The sequence below is a fragment of the Schistocerca cancellata genome, chromosome 4 (assembly GCF_023864275.1).
Source record: "Schistocerca cancellata isolate TAMUIC-IGC-003103 chromosome 4, iqSchCanc2.1, whole genome shotgun sequence".
Taxonomy (NCBI): Eukaryota; Metazoa; Arthropoda; class Insecta; order Orthoptera; family Acrididae; genus Schistocerca; species Schistocerca cancellata.
Window position 1 is genome coordinate 872,984,751 of NC_064629.1, and position 20,280 is coordinate 873,005,030.

The window sequence follows — 20,280 nt, forward strand, 5'->3', positions numbered from 1 at the left end:
TCGGTTCAAAAAATAATGCAGAAATGTCAACAGGCAAAAGCTAGTAGAAATTCACTCACAAAAAGACTGATGCACAAAACCACGCTGAGAATCACAGAAAACTCTGGCCTATGTAAAATTGCTAAGTGGGCCAAAGGCTTCAGTTCAGTCCCTCATAGACCAGTCTGATGTGGTGACAGAAGACAGAAAATGGCAAGCTGAAGTTTTAAACTTTGCATTTAAACATATCATTCACACAGGCGGATTGTACAGACATACCACTGTTTCACCATTGCACAAACTTCTTTATGAAGGGCGTATACATAAGCATCCCTTGCATTGAGAAATAACTGAACTCTTCCAAAGGAATAAATACCCGTCATTATTTCAGCCGACATGTTCTCACTGCGCATTTTCCCAGCAGCTAGGTATTTTGTTTTCTGCTCATTGGTTTTTAGTTCTATATTCCTGCTGGCCTGTTCAAGTGCAGTGAATGTCTCTTCCATTGCCGTTCTTGCAAATATGTCAATGTCACCTGCATACGCCAGCATCTGCACAGATTTATGAAAAATCATTCCCCTATTCAAGATATTTGCTTCCCTCATCACCTTTTCCAAGGCAGCATTGAATAGGAAGCATGCCAGCACATCACCTTGCCGCACTCCATTTTTAATTTCCAAAGTACTGGACAACATTCCTCCAGCTTTTATGCAACCTTGTGTTTCTGCCTGAATTATTCTCTCCAGGTATTGTTCCCTTGCTTCCTCTGATTCTAAAGCTGTAATATTACATTTCTGTGTATTGGGCCAGGTTCCTTTCACTGCATTACATATTCTTGGCCTCACCCGTGACCAAACTAGGAAGTGATCTGTGTCTGTATTTGGACCTCTTAAACTTCTTACATCCAGTAAGTCTGACTTGCACCTTCCATCAAATAGTATATGGTCGATCTGATTTATCGTATTTCCATCTGGTGCTGTCCATGTTCCCTTATGTATTTCCTTGTGTGGGGAAAATGTTTCTAGATGTAGATAGTATCAATCTTGCCTTGTTGTCATTACTTATGGCACATTTACTATAGGTGCCGATTATTGGTCTACTGATCTGTTCTGTTCCCACCAGGGCGTTAGGTCTCTGGCTAGTATTTTTATATCATGCCCTGGGCATTCGTCATATGCTCTTTCCAGAGATTTGTAGCAAGCTTCTTTCTCCTCAACCTCCGATTCTTCAGTTGGTGTGTGGACATTAATTATGGAGTAACTGAAGAATTTCCCTATTATCCTAAGTGTCGATAGCCTTGGGTTTATGAGGCTGAATCCTACCACTAAGTGCTTTAGTTGGTGATGCACCACAAATCTTGTCCCAGACTTATGGTTCCTTTTACTACAGGTACAAAAATTTTTTCTTCTTTCTTTTCTAGGATTCCACTCCCGGTCTGTCTTACTTCTTGTACTGCTATGATGCTCTTTTCAGGTTCATTATTTGGTCTAGCATCACTTTCAGGGCTCCTGGGCAGTATAGTGATCTCACATTACAAGTACCAATGAATAAAGCTGATTTACAATTTCTATTGCTTTTCTGTCTTTTCTTACTTTTCTGGTCTCCACGGTTTGGTTGCCTGTCCCCATAACCTTGTCCCTGCCATCTCTGTCATCTTTTATCCATCTGGTTTTCCTTTGTTGAAATTTCGCAACAGGTGTTTTTTACAGAGGGAGCTACCAACCCTACATCCAACCTCTACCAAAGGACGGGTAATTTTTATACAAGGTTTTCTTCCCTTTGCCTTTGGAGACCCATCTCCCAGCTGCAAAGCAGCAGTTGCTAGTTTCAGGCCACCCTGGGTATTTTATTTCCTCAGTATCCACCATATCTGGTGAACATTCCCCTGTCTGCCACCTGGGGAGGTGCATGATGGGAGACTAGCAACTCCACACGGGAGTCTGAAAATATAGGTTGGGTGAAAGCTTATCTGACAATTATCACTGTAGATCCCTTCTTGCACATGACTGAAAGTGTATCATGCAACTTCGATTTCAGACAAAAGCAAAGACAAGAATCTCATGAAAACGGAGCAAAATGTGGGTTTCAAAAGTGATATAGCACACATCCAATGTTCTTTTTAAGCCAGTATTACAAACAGTAACACTGTAACTAGAAGCTGTTTCATGAAATATGAGCCAAGAAGAGGAACAGAGGTCTGGGGTGTTTCACTGAATGTTTGCAACCAGGATCTTCAAACATAACAAGTGATTAGCTTCTGTAAGCCTCTGGCTCACTGGGAATTCAGAAAGGAATCAGGAAGGGTTAATTTTAAGTTGATAGTCATTTCCAGGAAAGTCAGTCACAGAAATCTCCATTATCTCACTCAACAGACTATACAACAATGGCCTTTTACGCTGTTGTTATATCATATGTTTTGTAGACTATGTTTGCATTCTTGTTTTTGAGACAGTAAAGATTAAGCTATCTTCATGTTACCAAAGGTACAAGCAACTGGAATAGGTTTCCAGATATGTGGGTGGCATGAAGACTTTTTAAGTAACAGAACTTAATATGTTGTCCCCGAAGGTGAGTGTTCATCAGAGACAAGGGTGGTAGACCACCATTATTTTGTATATACATAAATGATCAGATGGACAGGGTGGACAGCAAGTGACTGTAGGAGGGTACAAGATGACTTAGCCACAATTTCTAGTGATGTTCTGAATATAGAAAAATGTTAAGTTCACATGGGTGAATAGAAAAAACAAGCCAGTAATGTTCGAATACAGCATTTGTAGTGTTCTGCTGACACTGTCATGTTGTTTAAACATGTGTGCATAACATTGCAAAGTGATATGAAATGGAACAAGCATGTGAAGATTGTGGTAGGGAAGACAAATTCTCGTCTCTGGTTTATTGGGATAATTTCAGGAAACTGTGTTTCACCTATAAAGGAGACTGCATGTAGGACACTGGCGTGACATATTCTTGAGTACTACTTGAGTGTTTGAGATTCACAATGGGAGGGATTTAAGGAAGACATCGAAGAAATTCAGAGTTGGGCTGCTAGATTTGTTACCAGTAGGTTTGAACAGTGTGCATGTTTTATGGAGATGCTTTGGGACCTCAAAAGGGAATCCCTGGAGGGAAGGTAGTGATGTTTTCGAGCAACACTAATGAGAAATTTAGAAAACTGGCATTTGATGCTGAATGCAAAACAATTCTACTGCCACCAACATACATTTCATGTAAGGACCACGAAGACACGGTACGAGAAAATAGGGCTCATATGGAGGCACGTAGCAGTCATTTTTACCTCACTCTATTTGCAACTGAAACAGAAAAGGAAATGACTAGCAGTTGTACAGGGTACCCTCCACCATGCACCATACTGGTTCAGTGCTGCTGATTTCATTTTCTTGGACGGCAGTTGCTGCTCCTACTGAGTCTGTCCTCAAATGTGTCTATTTCAACTTGCTTAGTACACAAGGTTCTAGTGAGAGCTGCATGTGATGTTATGATTAACATTTACTAGGGCCTGGAGTGCTGATATGTTCTATTTGTAGATTGCTACTGTCAGTGTTAACCGCCACTGAAAACAGTTTGGTTGGTCCCTGTCTAAGTGCCACCTGGTTATTGTATTTATATCACACGACGGAGTTAAGCTGACCAATTGTTATAGATATACATGGATAAAATTTTCCCTGGATACATTTGCTGCGAATTGCAATAACATTACTGTTACATTTCTATCTGACGTGATAGTGTGTCTGAGACACACGTGTCTAACTAAACTATAAATGGGTAGTTACATAAATTCTTACAAGTTACTGAAATGCCAATTGTTATTGTGTGTTTAAATAGTTTGAAACTGATTTCTATTAATGAAAGTACAAGAATTCCTTCAATGACAGTATGTGGCTATGGTAATTAATTCCGATTTAATCACAAATTTAATTGGGCTATTTGCTGTAAGTCACCTTGTGTTTTGCGTTGGAGGGGGGGGGGGGGGGGGCAGTCTCGATATACCGTTAGCCTGCACACTAGTTACTTGCATTTGATTTCATTTTATCAGGACTTCTGCTGTTTGTCTTGGTAGTGGTTGCGGGGTGCTGGGTTGCGTCCTACTTGTGCTGTTGTGTATTTTCCGCCCCCTTTTGCCCGCGCATGCCGGCTGGCCTTGTATCTCGTGGCTTGATGTATAATTGGCCTAACGTGCATAAGTCAATAGATTTGTACTGCTTAGCTGATGTTCATTAATAGATTGATTAATTCTACAGGTGATGTGCTGTAATGAATTATTGTGTTTCTAGTTACTTAAGACAGATGTCAGTCTGTTGTAGATACCTACTAGTTCTGGGATTTTTCGTGCCTATTCGTGACCGTTGCTGCTCCCGTTTAGGGGTCCATAATGAAACAGCTGAGTGGGCAGGCGTCTGCTTCTGGGTGTAGTTTGTTGAATCCCATGAGGTTTCTTGGTCACATGAAATTTTATATTTTATATCCTACATTGTAGGGTGCCTGCCATTTAAGTAACATGGTTGTGTGCCATGGTATCTGATTTATTGTTGCCTGTACTCTGAATTACTTTGGTAATACCAATCACTGCAGTAACGAAAGACTACATTTCCTCATTAAATTTTAGTAGATTGTTCTTCAGGTTGATCATAGTTTTTGAGTAAATAATTTTTAACTCATTTCACTAAATGTGTAATAGGCCATAAGTGCCATGGTTTATGAATGTTTAAATTTTGAAGTAACTTGCTCTCACCTAAATGGTAATTTTAAAAATGTGTTGATGGTTTTATTTGTTATTTGTCTTGTTTAAATGTGCCAAATAAATGTTCAGTGCAACTGTCCATGGTGACTGACTGATGTGTCACTTGGTCCAGTCCTACCACCCCACAGCCTATTGTGCTGAGCTTGTGTCATCGTGCAAAAGTTGAATTCCATCCTGTGCTGACACATCAATATCATTAATGGTAATTGTTCAAAAACAGCACTGACCACTGTGATTGCTGGGCAGTCTTATATGGTAGGTTCTCTCAGGGATCAAAAAGTGAAACTGGTGACTTATGGTCTGTAACCAGCTGGAATTTTGTTCAATATTATTAAAAAAGAAAAATTCATGTCTTCAATAATAGCCATAATTGTTTTCTACGTGGTTATAATTTGTCTGTGCCAATGTTAGTGTTTTAGACACATACACAATCAGTTCTTCTGAGCCAGTGGAAGACTTGTGTTATGGTACAGCACCTATCCGGAATTTTTATGCATGTCACTATCACTGAGCATTTTCCTGGTGTGATTATGACCAGATAGAGAGCAGATTCTAAAACTGTTTTACCTTCAATAATGCTGCCTGACAAATGGGAGACCACCGAAACTCAACTCCCTTTTTTTGGAGGTGACTTAGATGTATGATATTTACACAATGTTCAGTATAAATTTTCTATAGCAATTTATCTTACCTAAAAACAACTGGTTCACTTACTTCTGACAATGGCTGAAACTCAAGACTAGTGGCCACTACATGCAGTTGCATCTTGAAATGAGTGAACAAAAAACTACATAAGTCATCACACAGGAAGTGCCGGGTTCTATGAGTGGTAATAATTTGTAAACTAGCTTGTAAATGTGTCTTCTACAAGACAATAATAAAGCTGACTGAACATAAGTAACACAGTTGTCACTAAGCTTGTACAACAGCAGAAACTGTTGGAGACACAAACCTCACATTTCCTTCGAATTAAATACTAGAAATGTAGGTGGTGACAACACTGGTGCAAATACCAGTGACGTTAATGCTGCTCATGGAACATTGCCCAGACTGCCATGCAGTTCAGAAAGTTGCCCTGTTGTCTTTGTAGTTTCATAAACTATGTCTGAATTTACTTTTAGTCCTGTTTCTGTCATAGTTTTGCTGCTGCTGCAATTCGATAAACTTGGTGTCCATAATGAACTAGAACACGCAAGAGTATGAATTGCTTATCACTACTTTTGTGTCATAGCCTGACACAAGCAAGATAGATCACTGCTGTGAACAACAGACCTTGTGGAAACCAAGATTTACACTGAGATTATGACTGAAAACACGGAAGAGAGTGGACATTACAACTGAAAGTACCATGAGCTAAGACCACCTCCAATGATACTGCCACGAGTTTTCTTAAACAACAATGTGCTCAATCAGAGTTCCAAATCAAAGACCAAGTCCACAAAGTGAGATAATTGTCGTATTTTACAGTTGGCATGCAACGGCTTCAGTAACACAGTCAGAACTAATCCAGTTGCAAGGCTGGATATTTATTTCCTGTAGTGGAACAGCGGCCATCCCAGGTAATGCAAGTGCTGAAATCACTGGAGTTGGCACTGTCAAAAAAGTAACTCTAAAAGATATAATATTGTCACTCTCCTAGTCGTCTCCAAATTGCTGAAGTGCCCCCCTCCCCTCCAATTAGCCTATTGGTGTGACTGTGCCAGGAGTGAAACCAGGACCAGAAATACGTGGGTTCCAAAGAGGTGGTGTCCCAGCCAACAGCTTGGTGACATGGATAGGAGTGGCAGGACATTATTCACTCACTATGTTCTACTCTGACACTTATCAGGAACAAGAATATGTTTTTATTTCTTTATTGCTAGCTGCTTGCCACTTACTTAAAAAAATAACCCCCCCCCCCCCCCCACACACACACACACACACAATATTTTGTTATCTGTGTAGCGTAGGCAAAACGTACCTCAAGCTTTAACTTTGATACAAGAACCTTGTTATATTCTAGCTCTTCTTTTGCCTCTGCCAAAGCCTCAGTTTTTTCTTCCCTAAAAGAGACACACAAAAAAAGCTAATTAAAAAAAATATTCTGTACAATGTCAAAATTTAATAAATTCCTGGAAAACAAAAAGTTACACAAGAAGTTCACACATTTTACTATGTGTACACATTCAATGTTGAACAGAAAATTAAAGAGGAGTTTTAGAGTAAATGCCAAAACTAATCAGGAGCACTAATACATGGCCAATAATATACTGTGTCAATGTAAAACTGAAATACAATTATTCTCAATGTTTCCATTGAAACACAGACAAATAATGTGGTAAATGTGATAGACAATAAAAAATGTATTACAAAAGCACCTTAAAACAAACTGCAAGAAAATTAAATGTCACAGTTTGGTGCAACAACTGAAATATCGTAGTTTCATGCAGTTAACTTCCTTACTTGTTTCCTGGTATGCAAAACAAAAGCAGGACTTCCAAATATATGATAACTATGTCTTTATTGAATAGATGAGAAGTGTAAATGTCACTATCCATTTTACATCATCTTCTGACTAGGTTTCTACACTGGACACACGTAACATAACCTAAATGTGGGTGCACAGTTTGAATGGTGCGCATTATTTTACATGACTTTATACAAGCTTTTGACATATGAATTTTATTTTCAGAAAATCAAGCAAAATAACTCTACAAAATGAAAATTACATACTTTCAGTCAGAAAACAATGTTGTAGTCTACACGAAAGACCAAGAAGAGGAGTGAGCAACAGGTAAAAAGTCCCCACACTTTGAAAAAAATAAACCTTGGTTTTATAATGTACTAGCTTTTTACCCATGGCTTGCCCGCATACACTTATGTTACATATGTTGCACACATCTCTTCCTGCCCCTCGCTCTGTCCATCTCCTCCCCGTAACTGCTCTTCCCCCCTCTTTCTATCCCTCTCCTCTTTCTCTATCCATCTCCTCCTTCCAATCTCTCTGTCCACTTCCTCCTCCACCTCTCTCAGTCCACTTTCTGCTCCCCCTCTCTGTCCACCTCATCCTCCCTCCTCACTCTGTCCCTTTCCCCTCTCCGTATCCAGCCTCTACCTGTCTACCTCCTTCTCCCCCCTCTCTGTCCATCCACCTCATTCCTTCCCCTCTCACTATCTATATCCTCTCCCCCTCCCCCCCCCCCCTACTCAAACATGCATGTTCGCGCACATACCCACTGAAACACATTCTGATGTTACCTGCATGATATTCCTGCCATACATGGCAGCCTAGATGTCAAGGGCTATCAACTCCTTTTCAACCCCATCCCCACCCCTATGAGAGCTAGGTGGCTATTATCCCCACAGTACTTATTTCCAGATAATAAGTGTTACATGTGCAACATGCAACATTTGATAGAAATCAATCCAGTGGTTTAGGAGGAGATTTGGAACACACATACATACATACATACATACATACATACATACATACATACATTCTGATTTATGTACTAGCCTTTTCATGCATATTTGCCCAGATACACAGTCAACACATATATTGAACTCACCTCCTCCTCCCCATCTCTGTGTCCACCTCTTCCTCCCTCTGTCTGTCTCTCCATCTCATCCTGCCACCTCTATCTGCCTATATCCTCCTCCCCCTCTCTTTGTCCATTTCTTCCACCTCCTCTCTCTCTCTGACCATTTCCTTCATGCCCTCTCTTTGACCATATCTTCATTCCCTTCCCTCTGACCATATCCTCATGCCCCTCATCCTTTTCCACCTGCCCACTACCACTCTAAATCTTCCCTCTACCTCGCACATCTCCTCCTCCTCCTCCCCTCTTGCTGACCATTTCCTTCTCCCCCTCACTCTGTCCATCCGCTCCTCTTTCCATCTCAACCCGTCCCCAGTTATTGTCATTCCCATAGGCATATGTAGCCCCTACAATACAGTTCATGCAAGATACACTACATGTCAGGAGCTTAAAAAATCATTTATTTGCCCCTGACATACAGGCCACCATGAAAATCAAGTCAAGAAAGCAGGCCGATACTACAACAACGTAACACACCTGTCATGCAGGGCAGCCTAAATGTTGGGTCCTGGAAAACCACTTTTTGTCCCTGACATGTGAGCTGTCCTGTAAAGCAGGTTATTTGGCAGGTCAATATTGTTCCTCACACAAAATGCCTGTCGTGCAGGGCACTATATGCCAGAGGCTGGAAAAAACACATTTTTGCTCTATCTCTCTGGAACTATGAGGTTATAAACCCACGTGTTGATCATCTTGAGGTCTGCTGTTCACTGTGCTTTATAGACACTGAAGTGCCAAAGAAACTGGTATAGGCATGCATATTCAAATACAGATATATGTAAACAGGCAGAATACAACACTTCAGTCGGCAACGCCTATATACAACAACAAGTGTCTGGCGCAGTTGTTAGATCGGTTACCACTGCTACAATGGCAGGTTATCAAGATTTAAGTGAGTTTTAACATGGTGTTATAGTCGGCGCATGAGCGATGGGACACAGTATATCCGAGATAGTGATGAAGTGGGGAACTTCCCATATGACCATTTCACGAGTGTACAGTGAACATCAGGAATCCGGTAAAACATCAAATCTTCAACATCGCTGCAGCCGGAAAAATATCCTACAAGAACGGGATCAACAATGGCTGAAGAGAATCGTTCAACATAACAGAAGGGCAACCCTTCCGCAAATCACTGTTGATTTCAATGCTGGGCCATCAACAAGTGTCAGCGTGTGAACCATTCAATGGAACATCATTGATATGGGCTTTTGGGGCCAAAGGCCCACTTGTGCACTCTTGATGACTGCATGACACAAAGCTTTACGCCTCACCTGGGCCCAACACCAACACTGGACTGTTAATGACTGAAAACATGTTGCCTGGTTGGACGAGTCTTGTTTCAAACTGTATCGAGTGGATGGATGTGTATGGGTATGGAGACAACCTCATGAATCCATGAACCCTGCATGTCAGCAGGGGCCAGTTCAAGCTTGTGGAGGCACTGTAATGGCGCAGAGCATGCCCATTTGAAGTGATATGGGACCCCTGATACGTCTAAATTCAACTCTGAACAGGTGACATGAATGTAAGGATCCTGTCTGATCACTTGCATCCATTCATGTCCATTGTGCATTCCGACGGACTTAGGCAATTCCAGCAGGACACTGTGTCACCCCACACATCCAGAATTGCTAGAAGTGGTTCCAGAACACTCTTCCAAGTTTAAACATTTCTGCAGGCCACCAAACTCCCCAGACATGTATGTTACTGAGCATATCTGGGATGCCTTACAACATGCTGTTCAGAATAGATCTGTGACCCCTCATTTTCCTTCGAATTTATGGGCAGCCCTGCAGGATTCATGGTGTCAATTCCCTCCAGCACTACTTCAGACATGCCACATCATGTTGCGGCACCTCTGGGTGCCCGCAGGGGGCCTATGCAATATTAGGCATGTGTATCAGTTTCTTTGGCTATTCAGTGTATATAACAGATATGATATACAATTACAGTAAACCAATACATCGGATTATTGATATGATGAGTTTTGAGGACTTATCTCATCATCCTCAGGTGGAGACTTCGAGTTACATTCAAGTGAAGAAAGAAAGAGTTATTAGGGCAACTGAAGCTGAGGTTGTCAAAGACAGAGCAGAGGGCCAGATAGGACAAGGATGGGGAAAGAAATCAAGTGTCTCCTTTTCAACAAAACCACCTTGCCTTAATCAATATAGGGTAATGATGGAAATTCTAAATCTACATGTCCAGATGGGGATTTGAACCCACGCTTCCTGAATGCAAACCCAGTGTGCTGAACACTGTGTCACTTTGCTTAGTTTTTCAGGGACCAACTTCTTTAAACTGGAGTATCTAATCACTATAATTGTGGCTTGGTATCTCTGTGTGAGGTGCCAAACTACAAATACGAATATACAGAGTTCAATCCTCAGATACTTCTGGGATTTTTTATGTCACTTACCACCTATTGCATTTATGGTAATGTTCATTAAGTGAAAAATGCTGAGTGTTCAGACCAAACTTTGGGCTGTCAACAGCTGAACTTCATTACTGTAAACACAACTAAAAGCAACTGCCTGATTAGACGAGCAAAAAAAAAAAAAAAAAAAAAAATAATAATAATAATAATAATGCATAATGCAAACTTTTACATACTTACATACTTTTCCTAAAATATAATGAAAATAGTTCATTAATATTTTCCACTCAGAACAAACCATGTGTTACAGAAGGGTGAATAAAATACACTGTCATGACAGAGCTCTCTGAAAAATACCCTTACTCAGAATTAAATGAAAGAAGGAAGATGGTGAGGCCAGTAAAAGCAACAGAGAAAAAGCTCAGACTGGACAAGTACTGGAAATGAACTCCGCCAAGTATCATTCAAACAGGTCACCAAGGCATTCACCTTATGCAGTTTAGGGAAGCTACAGGAAACACATATGGATGGTCGAAAAGGGATTTAACTCTGTCCTGCTGAATGCAATTCTAGTGTCTTAACACTGAGCCACCACTGTGAACTATAGCAGTTAAAATTCTAGAAATGTCAATTACATACATGCAGTTATCAGTAGTACTGAACAAGATTTTGTGATTGTTTGAAAAATTGAACACTGTGGTAGACAAAGGGGGAGAGAGTGGTTATACATTGAGATTTCAGAAGAGTAAATGGTATCAGTGTGATTACATCACAAAAATCTTTAGGCAACACATATCTGGGAATCAAAGTCATACTTATATATGACATATATCTCAGTAATGAGGATCAGGCCCATAGAAGAGCAAAATATTAGAGGGGCATTCAGAAGCCAAAGAATGTTCTGTCATACAATTTTTAACAATACTGCTAAAAAAAATGCATAAAATGTGTATGTACTTTCTTCATCACCACCTAACCACCTTGAACAATGAGGCATTTGTTACACCTCAACACAAATTTAGGTAGCCTTACCCAATATCATGTAGCTGGCTACTGTTGAAATAGTCTAAAACTGCATCTGGAGGTCCTTGACACTCACACAAGGGTTTTATTTGTACCATGTTCTTTTATCTTTGGAATTAAGTGAATAATCCATGATGACAGAGGATGATCATAAAGATGAGTATCAAATGTCTCCATGTGGACTACATTAAGCAACAATGACACTGTTTGTCTAGTGGAATATAAAAATGCATTCTTGTGGTTCTCTCTAAAATCTCTTTTCTGTTTACTTCTGACCAGCTAAGACACCAAACAATATCATAGTTGGCATCAGTATCTACAGTTGTGATAGCATGAAAGAGTACAGCTCATAGACAGTCCCAGAACAGAGATACCATAAGATTTGGGATGGGATAAATTTCTTTGAATTTCTGTAGTCAACTCACAGGATGTCTCTATACAGATACTCAATTCTTTTCTGAAACACTGTGTCAACTTTCTGTTTCATCAACTGAACAATTTAGTCATCAATGTATTCCCATGAAATTTTGAAATTCAGCCCAAGTCAATAACTAGCACAAAAATTGTTTGAAAGATAAATGTTTCTAATACTGAGGCACAATTTGACTTACGTATGAAATTTATAGTGAGATACATAACACAAACACTTCATCACACACCAACCCAAAATCTCCGGTATCTGTCAATAAAGTAAAATTATGGAAGATTCCAAAATGTCCATTCAGTACCATGGAAGGAAACATTTACTCAGTAGGGGAGTGTCAATGATCAGACAATGGTTTCACTCTAAAGCATTCAAGTCAATATAGTACATAATATGAAAGATAAACACTAATACTATTTATGTATGGAAACATTCAGACTAGAAAATAAAAGCTTAACTGTCAGCAATACAGGCTTACAATTCTTGACGCTGTTTCCGGAGTCTAGACTTCCAATCTGCTAGCTCAACTGCCAAGTGGTGTGTTTCACCACCACAAAGCTGTTGTGACAATTTTGGTGTTGTTTCACCTGGCTGGGAGGCTTCAGGTCTACACACTGCTGCAACACAACCCTGTGAATGCAAAAGTATAAGTACTTTAATGAAAACTGTGATGATACACTTCATAAAGAGTAAATGCATGCAATGACAATATATTGTTAAGTCAGAAGTTTTGGCTCTATTTACCCACACATTAATGAAAGAAAAATAACTAGCAGGAAAATTCAGAAGGAAACAATATTATGATAGAGTGAGTTAAGCTGCTGTAACAATCTTAGCATCTACGAGTCACACCAAAAATGTTTAGACAATATACCTCCAAAAATTGCCTCTAATCTGAAAATATGTCAATGTAAGAATATGCCTAAAATGCACTGTAATCTCTGCATTTAATTTCCCTTGAGAGATTTGCATGTCAGTAGAATTCTCAAAGGGAGAGATTACCAGTCTATCAAAAATCATTAGAATATTTGATTTGTAACATTACAGATTTTTATGACTGAATCTTAAAATGAAGACTAAGCAAAGTGGTGCAATCATTATCACTCTGACTTACATTCCCAGTCTGGTCATGTTCATTTAGGTTCCCTTGATTGTCCCAATTCAATTAAATCCAATGTCAGGATGGTTCCTTTGGGGGAAAAACTGTAGATTTCCATCCACTTCCTAGTCCAATTCGAGCTCGTATTCCATTCACAATCTCATCATCAACGGGACATTAAGTCTTAGTCTTTCTTTCTTTCTTCCTACCTTCCTTCCTTAACAGGATGGTCACATTTACCTTGTGAAGCCTTAACAACAAGACTAGGTGCTTGGTATTTGGTTTGGATGTATAGGATTGCCACTATTTTTTGGGCACTACTGTGGAAGTAGCAGCTCTCGAACAACTGTGCTGAAAGCCACGGGCAGCCAGCGGGTGCTGAGGCACTGATCAGCAAATTTCATCAACAGTTCTGTTTACACAGCACAAAGTGAGCTAGGCCGTCCCTTGCAATTCTGGGAACATAGCAGAAGTGCAGTGCATCTGTGGGATGAGGCTACATCGTTGAGTCTCGGAAGGACTGATTCATATGTGCTTGAAAGCACTGCATCAGCATAACAAACATGCCATTAACCAGTATAAAAACTCTTTGATTTTAGCAGAGGTATGAGCAGTCTAGCAGCACCCACCACAAAGCAAGGGCCACGCTAGTCACCACCAGGTTAAGGTCAAACAAGTAGCTTATGCCAATCTGGGTCACCACTTCCATCAGACCAGCCCCCTATACTTATTCCACCACCTCGGGACTTCCCAGACAAGCTGCTTCCAGGCTCTCTTCAGCAACAGCTAAACTTCTGCCTTGGAGGGCAATGGTTCATTCCTGCTGCAGTGTGGCCACCTGTACACCAACTTCATGCTCCAGTGTCCGCCATCATCGCCTGCTGGAGTGAGCTCTTGTTCTGGGTCCTGACAGTCTCAAGAATTCTAGCAATCGTACTTGCCACAAGCACTTGCCACATGACACCATGCTGTGCAAGCTGGGACTGCTGAGCAGATGAACATCTCAGCATCGCTGAGCATAGACATCACAGCCAGCCACATTGCCGGCAGGCAGCTTCCACAGCTATCAGCATGACCTCCACACCGCACGTGAGGATGCATGTCTGAGCATCATAGCACCATAAATGTTGTAGTAAAAACTGAATAAAAGTGTTTTACCCTCCAGCTGCTTTCTTCCTATCCACCATCAGCAAGCAGTGTTTGTAGGCTTCAATGTGCTCTGTATACATGGTGTTGAAATCTCAGCCTGCTTGTCCTATGTAGAATATGGAGCATTCCTGGAATCTTATTTTGTATGTTCTACAGTCTGAATATGGGTCACAATTACACTTTATGTTATGTATCAGTTTTTGTTGTTGTTTATTAGATGTAGAGAATCCAGTTTTTACTTTGTGGTTTTTGAAGGTATTTACAATCTTTTGTGATATATTAAAAATCTAAGGGATGCTAGATATACATTTGTTTTCTTCTTTACCCTCTGTGGTGGGATTTGTGTCTGGGTCTTTCTTTACTTTGCCTAGTACTGGGTCAACCATGGAAGCATTACAGTCATTTGCAACTGCAATCAGTTTCACTGTGTTTACTTCCTGTTGTATGTTTCCTTGGTTGAAAGGATGCTTCAACAATATACTTACATCAGAGTAGTAATATATAGAAATAAGTACCACTTTATACATATGTAAGCAAATAATGATCCAATTATTAAGATAAATACCCTCTGTTGAAAGTATGTATTGTCTGTGGGTGCTTTATAGTGTTATCTCTGTTGACAATGTGTAAAAACATTTTTGTGGCAGTTTGTTTATGTACCTTTGCTGTTTTAATTGTGTACTGTGCACAAAAAATTGTGTGTAATGTTTGATATGAGTGAGTTTCTGCAAAAGTGGACCATGAGAAAACTGTAAGTAGAAGTTATTTCCAAATTTTATCACTAACTCTATATAAAGATCAATCATTAATTAATTTTTTATATTACAGTAAAGACAACACAACAATGCAGCACTTCACACAAACCATCACAGATAAATGGCACAGAACAAAGAAAAACACCCTTGCAAACGAGAATCTTTTCCTGAAATGGGTTGTGCAAAATATGAATAAAAACAAAATCACGACAGGTAGCAGAAAAGTTATTCCATAAAAGAACCTATTGTTTTTACAATTCCAGGGTTTTTACCATCAACATTCAATGGATCGAGTGAAACTACTTGATTATGGAAAAAGGCCAATAAGAAAATAAATAAAACACAGAAGATTTACAACAGTATATATACAAACAGAGGATATACATCAGGAAAAAAAACTGGCATTCTATGGATCAGAGAGTGGATTGTTAGATCCCTTAATCGTGCAAGTAGATTAGAAAATTTATAAAGGGGAAAAGGTAGGTTGAAGTGAGAATTAGTGAAATTTAGTGGCAGGAGGAACAGGACTTCTGGACAGGAGAATACAGGGTTATAAATACAAAATCATATAGGGGTAATGTAGGAGTAGGTTTAATAATGAATAAAAAAAATAAAAAAAAACAGAAATGTGGATAAGCTACCCTGAACAGCATAGTGAACGCATTACTGTAGCCAAGCTAAGACACAAAGCTAACATCAAAGACAGTAGTACATATTTCTTTGTCAACTATCAACGCAGATGAAGAGATTGAAGAAATGTATGATGAGATAAAAAAAATAATTCAGATAGTTTAGGTACAGTAAAATTTAATTGTAGTGGGGGACTGGTATTCAATAGCAAGATACGGAAGAAAAAGAAAAATAGTACATGAATATGGACTGGGTAAAGGACTGAAAGAGGAAGTCGCACAGAACATAATTTAATCATTGCTAAAACTTGGTTTAAGCATCATGAAAGAATTTTGTATATATGGAAAAGGCTTGAAGACCCCAGGTTGTTTCAGACTGATTATACACTGAAGCGCCAAAGAAACTGGTACAGGCATGTGTATTCAAACACAGAAATATGTAAACAGGCCAAACGCGGAGCTGCAGTCGGTAACACCTATATAAGACAACAAGTGTCTGGCACAGTTGTTAGATCGGTTACTGCTGCTACAATGGCAGGATATCAAGACTTACGGGAGTTTGAACATAGTGTTATAGTCGGCACATGAGCAATGGGACACAGCATCTCTGAGGTAGCAATGAAGTGGGGATTTTCCAGTACGACCATTTCACAAGTGTACCGTGAATATCAGGCATCTGGTAAAACATCAAATCGCCAACATTGCTGCGGCCAGAAAATGATCCTGCAAGAATGGGACCAATGATGACTGAAAAGAATTGTTCAATTTGACAGAAGTGCAATCCTTACACAAATTACTGCACATTTCAATGCTGGGCCATCAACAAGTGTCAGCATGCGAACCATTCAACAAAACATCATCAATATGGGCTTTCGGCACCAAAGGCCCAATTGTGCACCCTTGATGTCTGCACAACACAAAGCTTTACGCCTCATCTGGGCCCACCAACACTGACATTGGACTGTTGAAGACTGCAAAAACATGTTGCCTGGTCAGACAAGTCTCGTTTGAAATTGTATCGAGTGGATGGACATGTACAGGTATGGAGACAACCTCATGATTCCACGGACCCTGCATGTCAGCAGGGGACTGTTCAAGCTGGTGTAGGTTCTGTAATGGTGTGGAGCATGTGCAGTTGGAGTGATATGGGATCCCTGATACATCTAGATATGATTCTGGAAGGTGACACATAAGTAAGGATCATGTCTGATCACCTGCATCCATTCATGTCCATTCCAACAGACTTGGCAAATCCCAGCAGGACAATGCGACACTCCACACGTCCAGAACTGCTGGAGTGGCTCCAGGAACACTCTTCTGAGTTTAAACACTTCTGCTGCCCACCAAACTCCCCAGACATGAACATTATTGAGCATGTCTGAGGTGCCTTGCAGTGTGCTGTTCAGAGGGAATCTCCACCCCCTTGTACTCTTACGGACAGCCCTGCAGGATTCATGGTGTCAATTCCCTCCAGTACTACTTCAGACATTAGTCAAATCCATGCCACATCATGTTGCAGCACTTCTGCATGCTTGCAGGGGCCCTAACAATATTAGGCAGGTGTATAAGTTTATTTGGCTCTTCATTTTATAATGATAGGACAGAGATTTTGGAACCAAATTTTAAATTGTAAGACATTTTCAGGGGGCAGATGTGGACTTTGACCACAATGTATTGGTTATGAACTGTACATTAAAGCTGAAGAAATAGCAAAAAGGTAGGAAATTAAGGAATGGGACCTGGATAAGTTGAAAGAATCAGACGTTGTTGTAAGTTTCAGAGAGAGCATTAGGCAACGGTTGACTAGAACAGGGAAAAGAAAGACAGTAGAAGATGAACTGGAAGCTTTAAAATATGGAATGGTGAAACCAGCAGAGAACATATAGATAGAGAGACCAGTCATAGTAGATATCCTTGGATAACACAGGAGATACTGAATTTAATTGATGAAAGGAGAAAATTTAAAAATGCTGCAAATGAAGTAGGCGAAAGGGAATATAAACATCTAAAAAATGAGTTTGACAGGAAGTGCAACATGGCTAAGCTGGAATAGCTAGAGGACAAATGTATGGATTTAGAAGCATATTTCATTAGAGAAAAGATACATACCACCTACACAAATATTAAAGACGAATTTGGAGAAAAGAGAAGCACCTGTATGAATATAAAGAGCTCAGATGGGAAACCAGTCCTAACCAAAGAAAGGAAAGATGAAAGGTGAAAGATCTATACAAGGGAGATGAACTTGAAAGCAATATTATAGAAAGGAAGAGGACACTGATGAGCATGAGATGGGAGATACGATACTGCAAGAAGAATTTGACGAAGCACATAAGTCAATACAAGACCCTGTAATGGATCTGGAAGATGTTATTTTTTTTTTTTTTTTTACTGTTTTTGCCGATACCAAATTGTAAATGTTTTCTTATATTTTTTGTGAGAATTTATTATAATTTGCCTTATTATACGTTAATTAACCTATATTTTTGAGAGTGAAAGCATATTGATTACTAATAGAAAATGTGTCGAAGAATAGCAAAGAGACTGATTACAAGTGGAAGCTTGTGTGTTGTGTAAAACATCTTTGACGCTGGAGTCGTCTTTGACTATAGTCAGTCGGCAGTTAACTCTTGGTGTGTGTTGACGGTAGAACAATGTGAAGGTCGCCGTCATAAATAATTTTGAATTATGTTACTGTTTTTTTTGTATTAACTATAAGAAAAAACTACATTTGAAGAATTGGTATTTGAAACACCAAAATGAGGGAAACACGTTGAACCACGTCAATTCTGCAACCGACAAAGATGCATTGTGGAATCATACTTAAGACAACTGAAGCCAAGACTAATATCGCTTTATAAATGTCTAACGGGAAAGGTACTGTCACGAAATATGGCAAATTTAAGTAAATAAAAAATAGTGAGCATATTTTCAACTTGTGTCTCGTCCGGGATACCGTATTTCAACTGGGGACTGTAGCCGGGATGCCATATTTCAACCCCTGGGGTAACTGATGTTCCACCAGAACTACTCATAGCCTTGGAAGAGCCAACCATGACAAAATTATTCCATCTGATGTGCAAGATGTATGAGACACGTGAAATGTCCCCAGACTTCAGGAAAACTGTAATAATTGCAATTCAAAAACAAAAAAGTGCTGACAAGTCTGAAAATTATCAGTTTAATTACACATGGTTGCAAAATATTAACACAAAGAATGGAAAAACTGATAGAAGCCGACCTCGGGGAAGATCAGTTTGGATTCCGTAGAAATGTTGGAACACGTGAGGCAATACTGACCCTACTACTTATCTTAGAAGAAAGATTAAGGAAAGGCAAACCTACGTTTCTAGCATTTGTAGACTTACAGAAAGCTTTTGACAATGTTGACTGGAAGTTCTGAAGATAGCAAGGGTAAAATACAGGGAGTGAAAGCTATTTACAACTTGTACAGAAACCAGATGGCAGTTATAAGAGTCGAGGGGCATGAAGGGGAAGCAGTGGTTGAGAAGGGAATTATACAGGGTTGCAGCCTATCCCCGATGTTATTCAATCTGCACATTGAGCAAGCATAATTGTAATTCCTAGGTATTTAGTCGAATTGACAGCCCTCAGATTTGTGTGATTTATCGTATACCCAAAATTTATTGGATTTCTTTTAGTACCCATGTGGATGACATCGCACTTTTCTTTGTTTAGTGCCGATTGCCACTTTTCGCACCATACAGAAATTCTCTCTAGATCATTTTGTAATTGTAATTGATCATCTGATGATTTTACTAGACGGTACATTACAGTGTCATCTGCAAACAATCTATGGGGGCTGCTCAGATTATCACCTAGATCATTTATGTAAATCAGGAACAAGGGCCTATGACACTACCTTGCGGAACACCAGATATCAGTTCTGTTCTACTCAATGGTTTACCATCTATCACTACAAACTATAACCTCTCTGAGAAGAAATCACGAATACAGTCACACAACTGAGACGATACTCCATATGCACGCAATTTGATTAATAGTCGCTTGTGAGGAACAGTATTAAAAGCCTTCTGGAAATCTAGGAATATGGAATCGATCTGAGACCCCTTGTCGACAGCACTCATTACATCATGGGAATTTTCTGAATCCGTGTTCATTATGTATCAATAAGTCATTTTCTTCAAGGTGATTCATAATGCTCGAGTACAGTATATGCTCCAAAATCCTACTGCAAATTGAGGTCAGTGATATGAGTCTGTAATGCAATTGGTTACTCCTAGTTCCTGTGACCTGGGCTACTTTCCAGTCTTTAGGAACAGACCTTTCATCAAGTGAGCGGTTGTATATGATTGCTAAGAAAGGTGCTATTGTGTCTGCATACTCTGCGCCATCATTTCCATCACTATCGCGCAGTGACGGTATTGACTGTTTTTTGCCACGGGTGTACTTTACATATGACCAGTATCTCTTTGGGTTTTATACCATATTTTGAGAAAATGTTTCATTCTGGAAACTAT

The 20,280-nt window shown here is 39.7% G+C and overlaps 1 protein-coding gene across 2 annotated transcripts in view; it reads right to left on the reverse strand.

The window, feature by feature from the left end:
- LOC126185022 (protein Daple) overlaps positions 1 to 20,280 on the reverse strand; it is a 199,706-nt gene that overhangs the window by 138,748 nt on the left and 40,678 nt on the right. For both annotated transcript variants that reach the window (XM_049927747.1, XM_049927746.1), the window contains exons 6-7: positions 12,625 to 12,776; positions 6,702 to 6,783 (exon numbers count right to left, since the gene is read on the reverse strand). In XM_049927747.1, the coding sequence (XP_049783704.1) occupies positions 6,702 to 6,783; positions 12,625 to 12,776 (234 nt within the window). The remainder of the gene's footprint in view (positions 1 to 6,701; positions 6,784 to 12,624; positions 12,777 to 20,280) is intronic.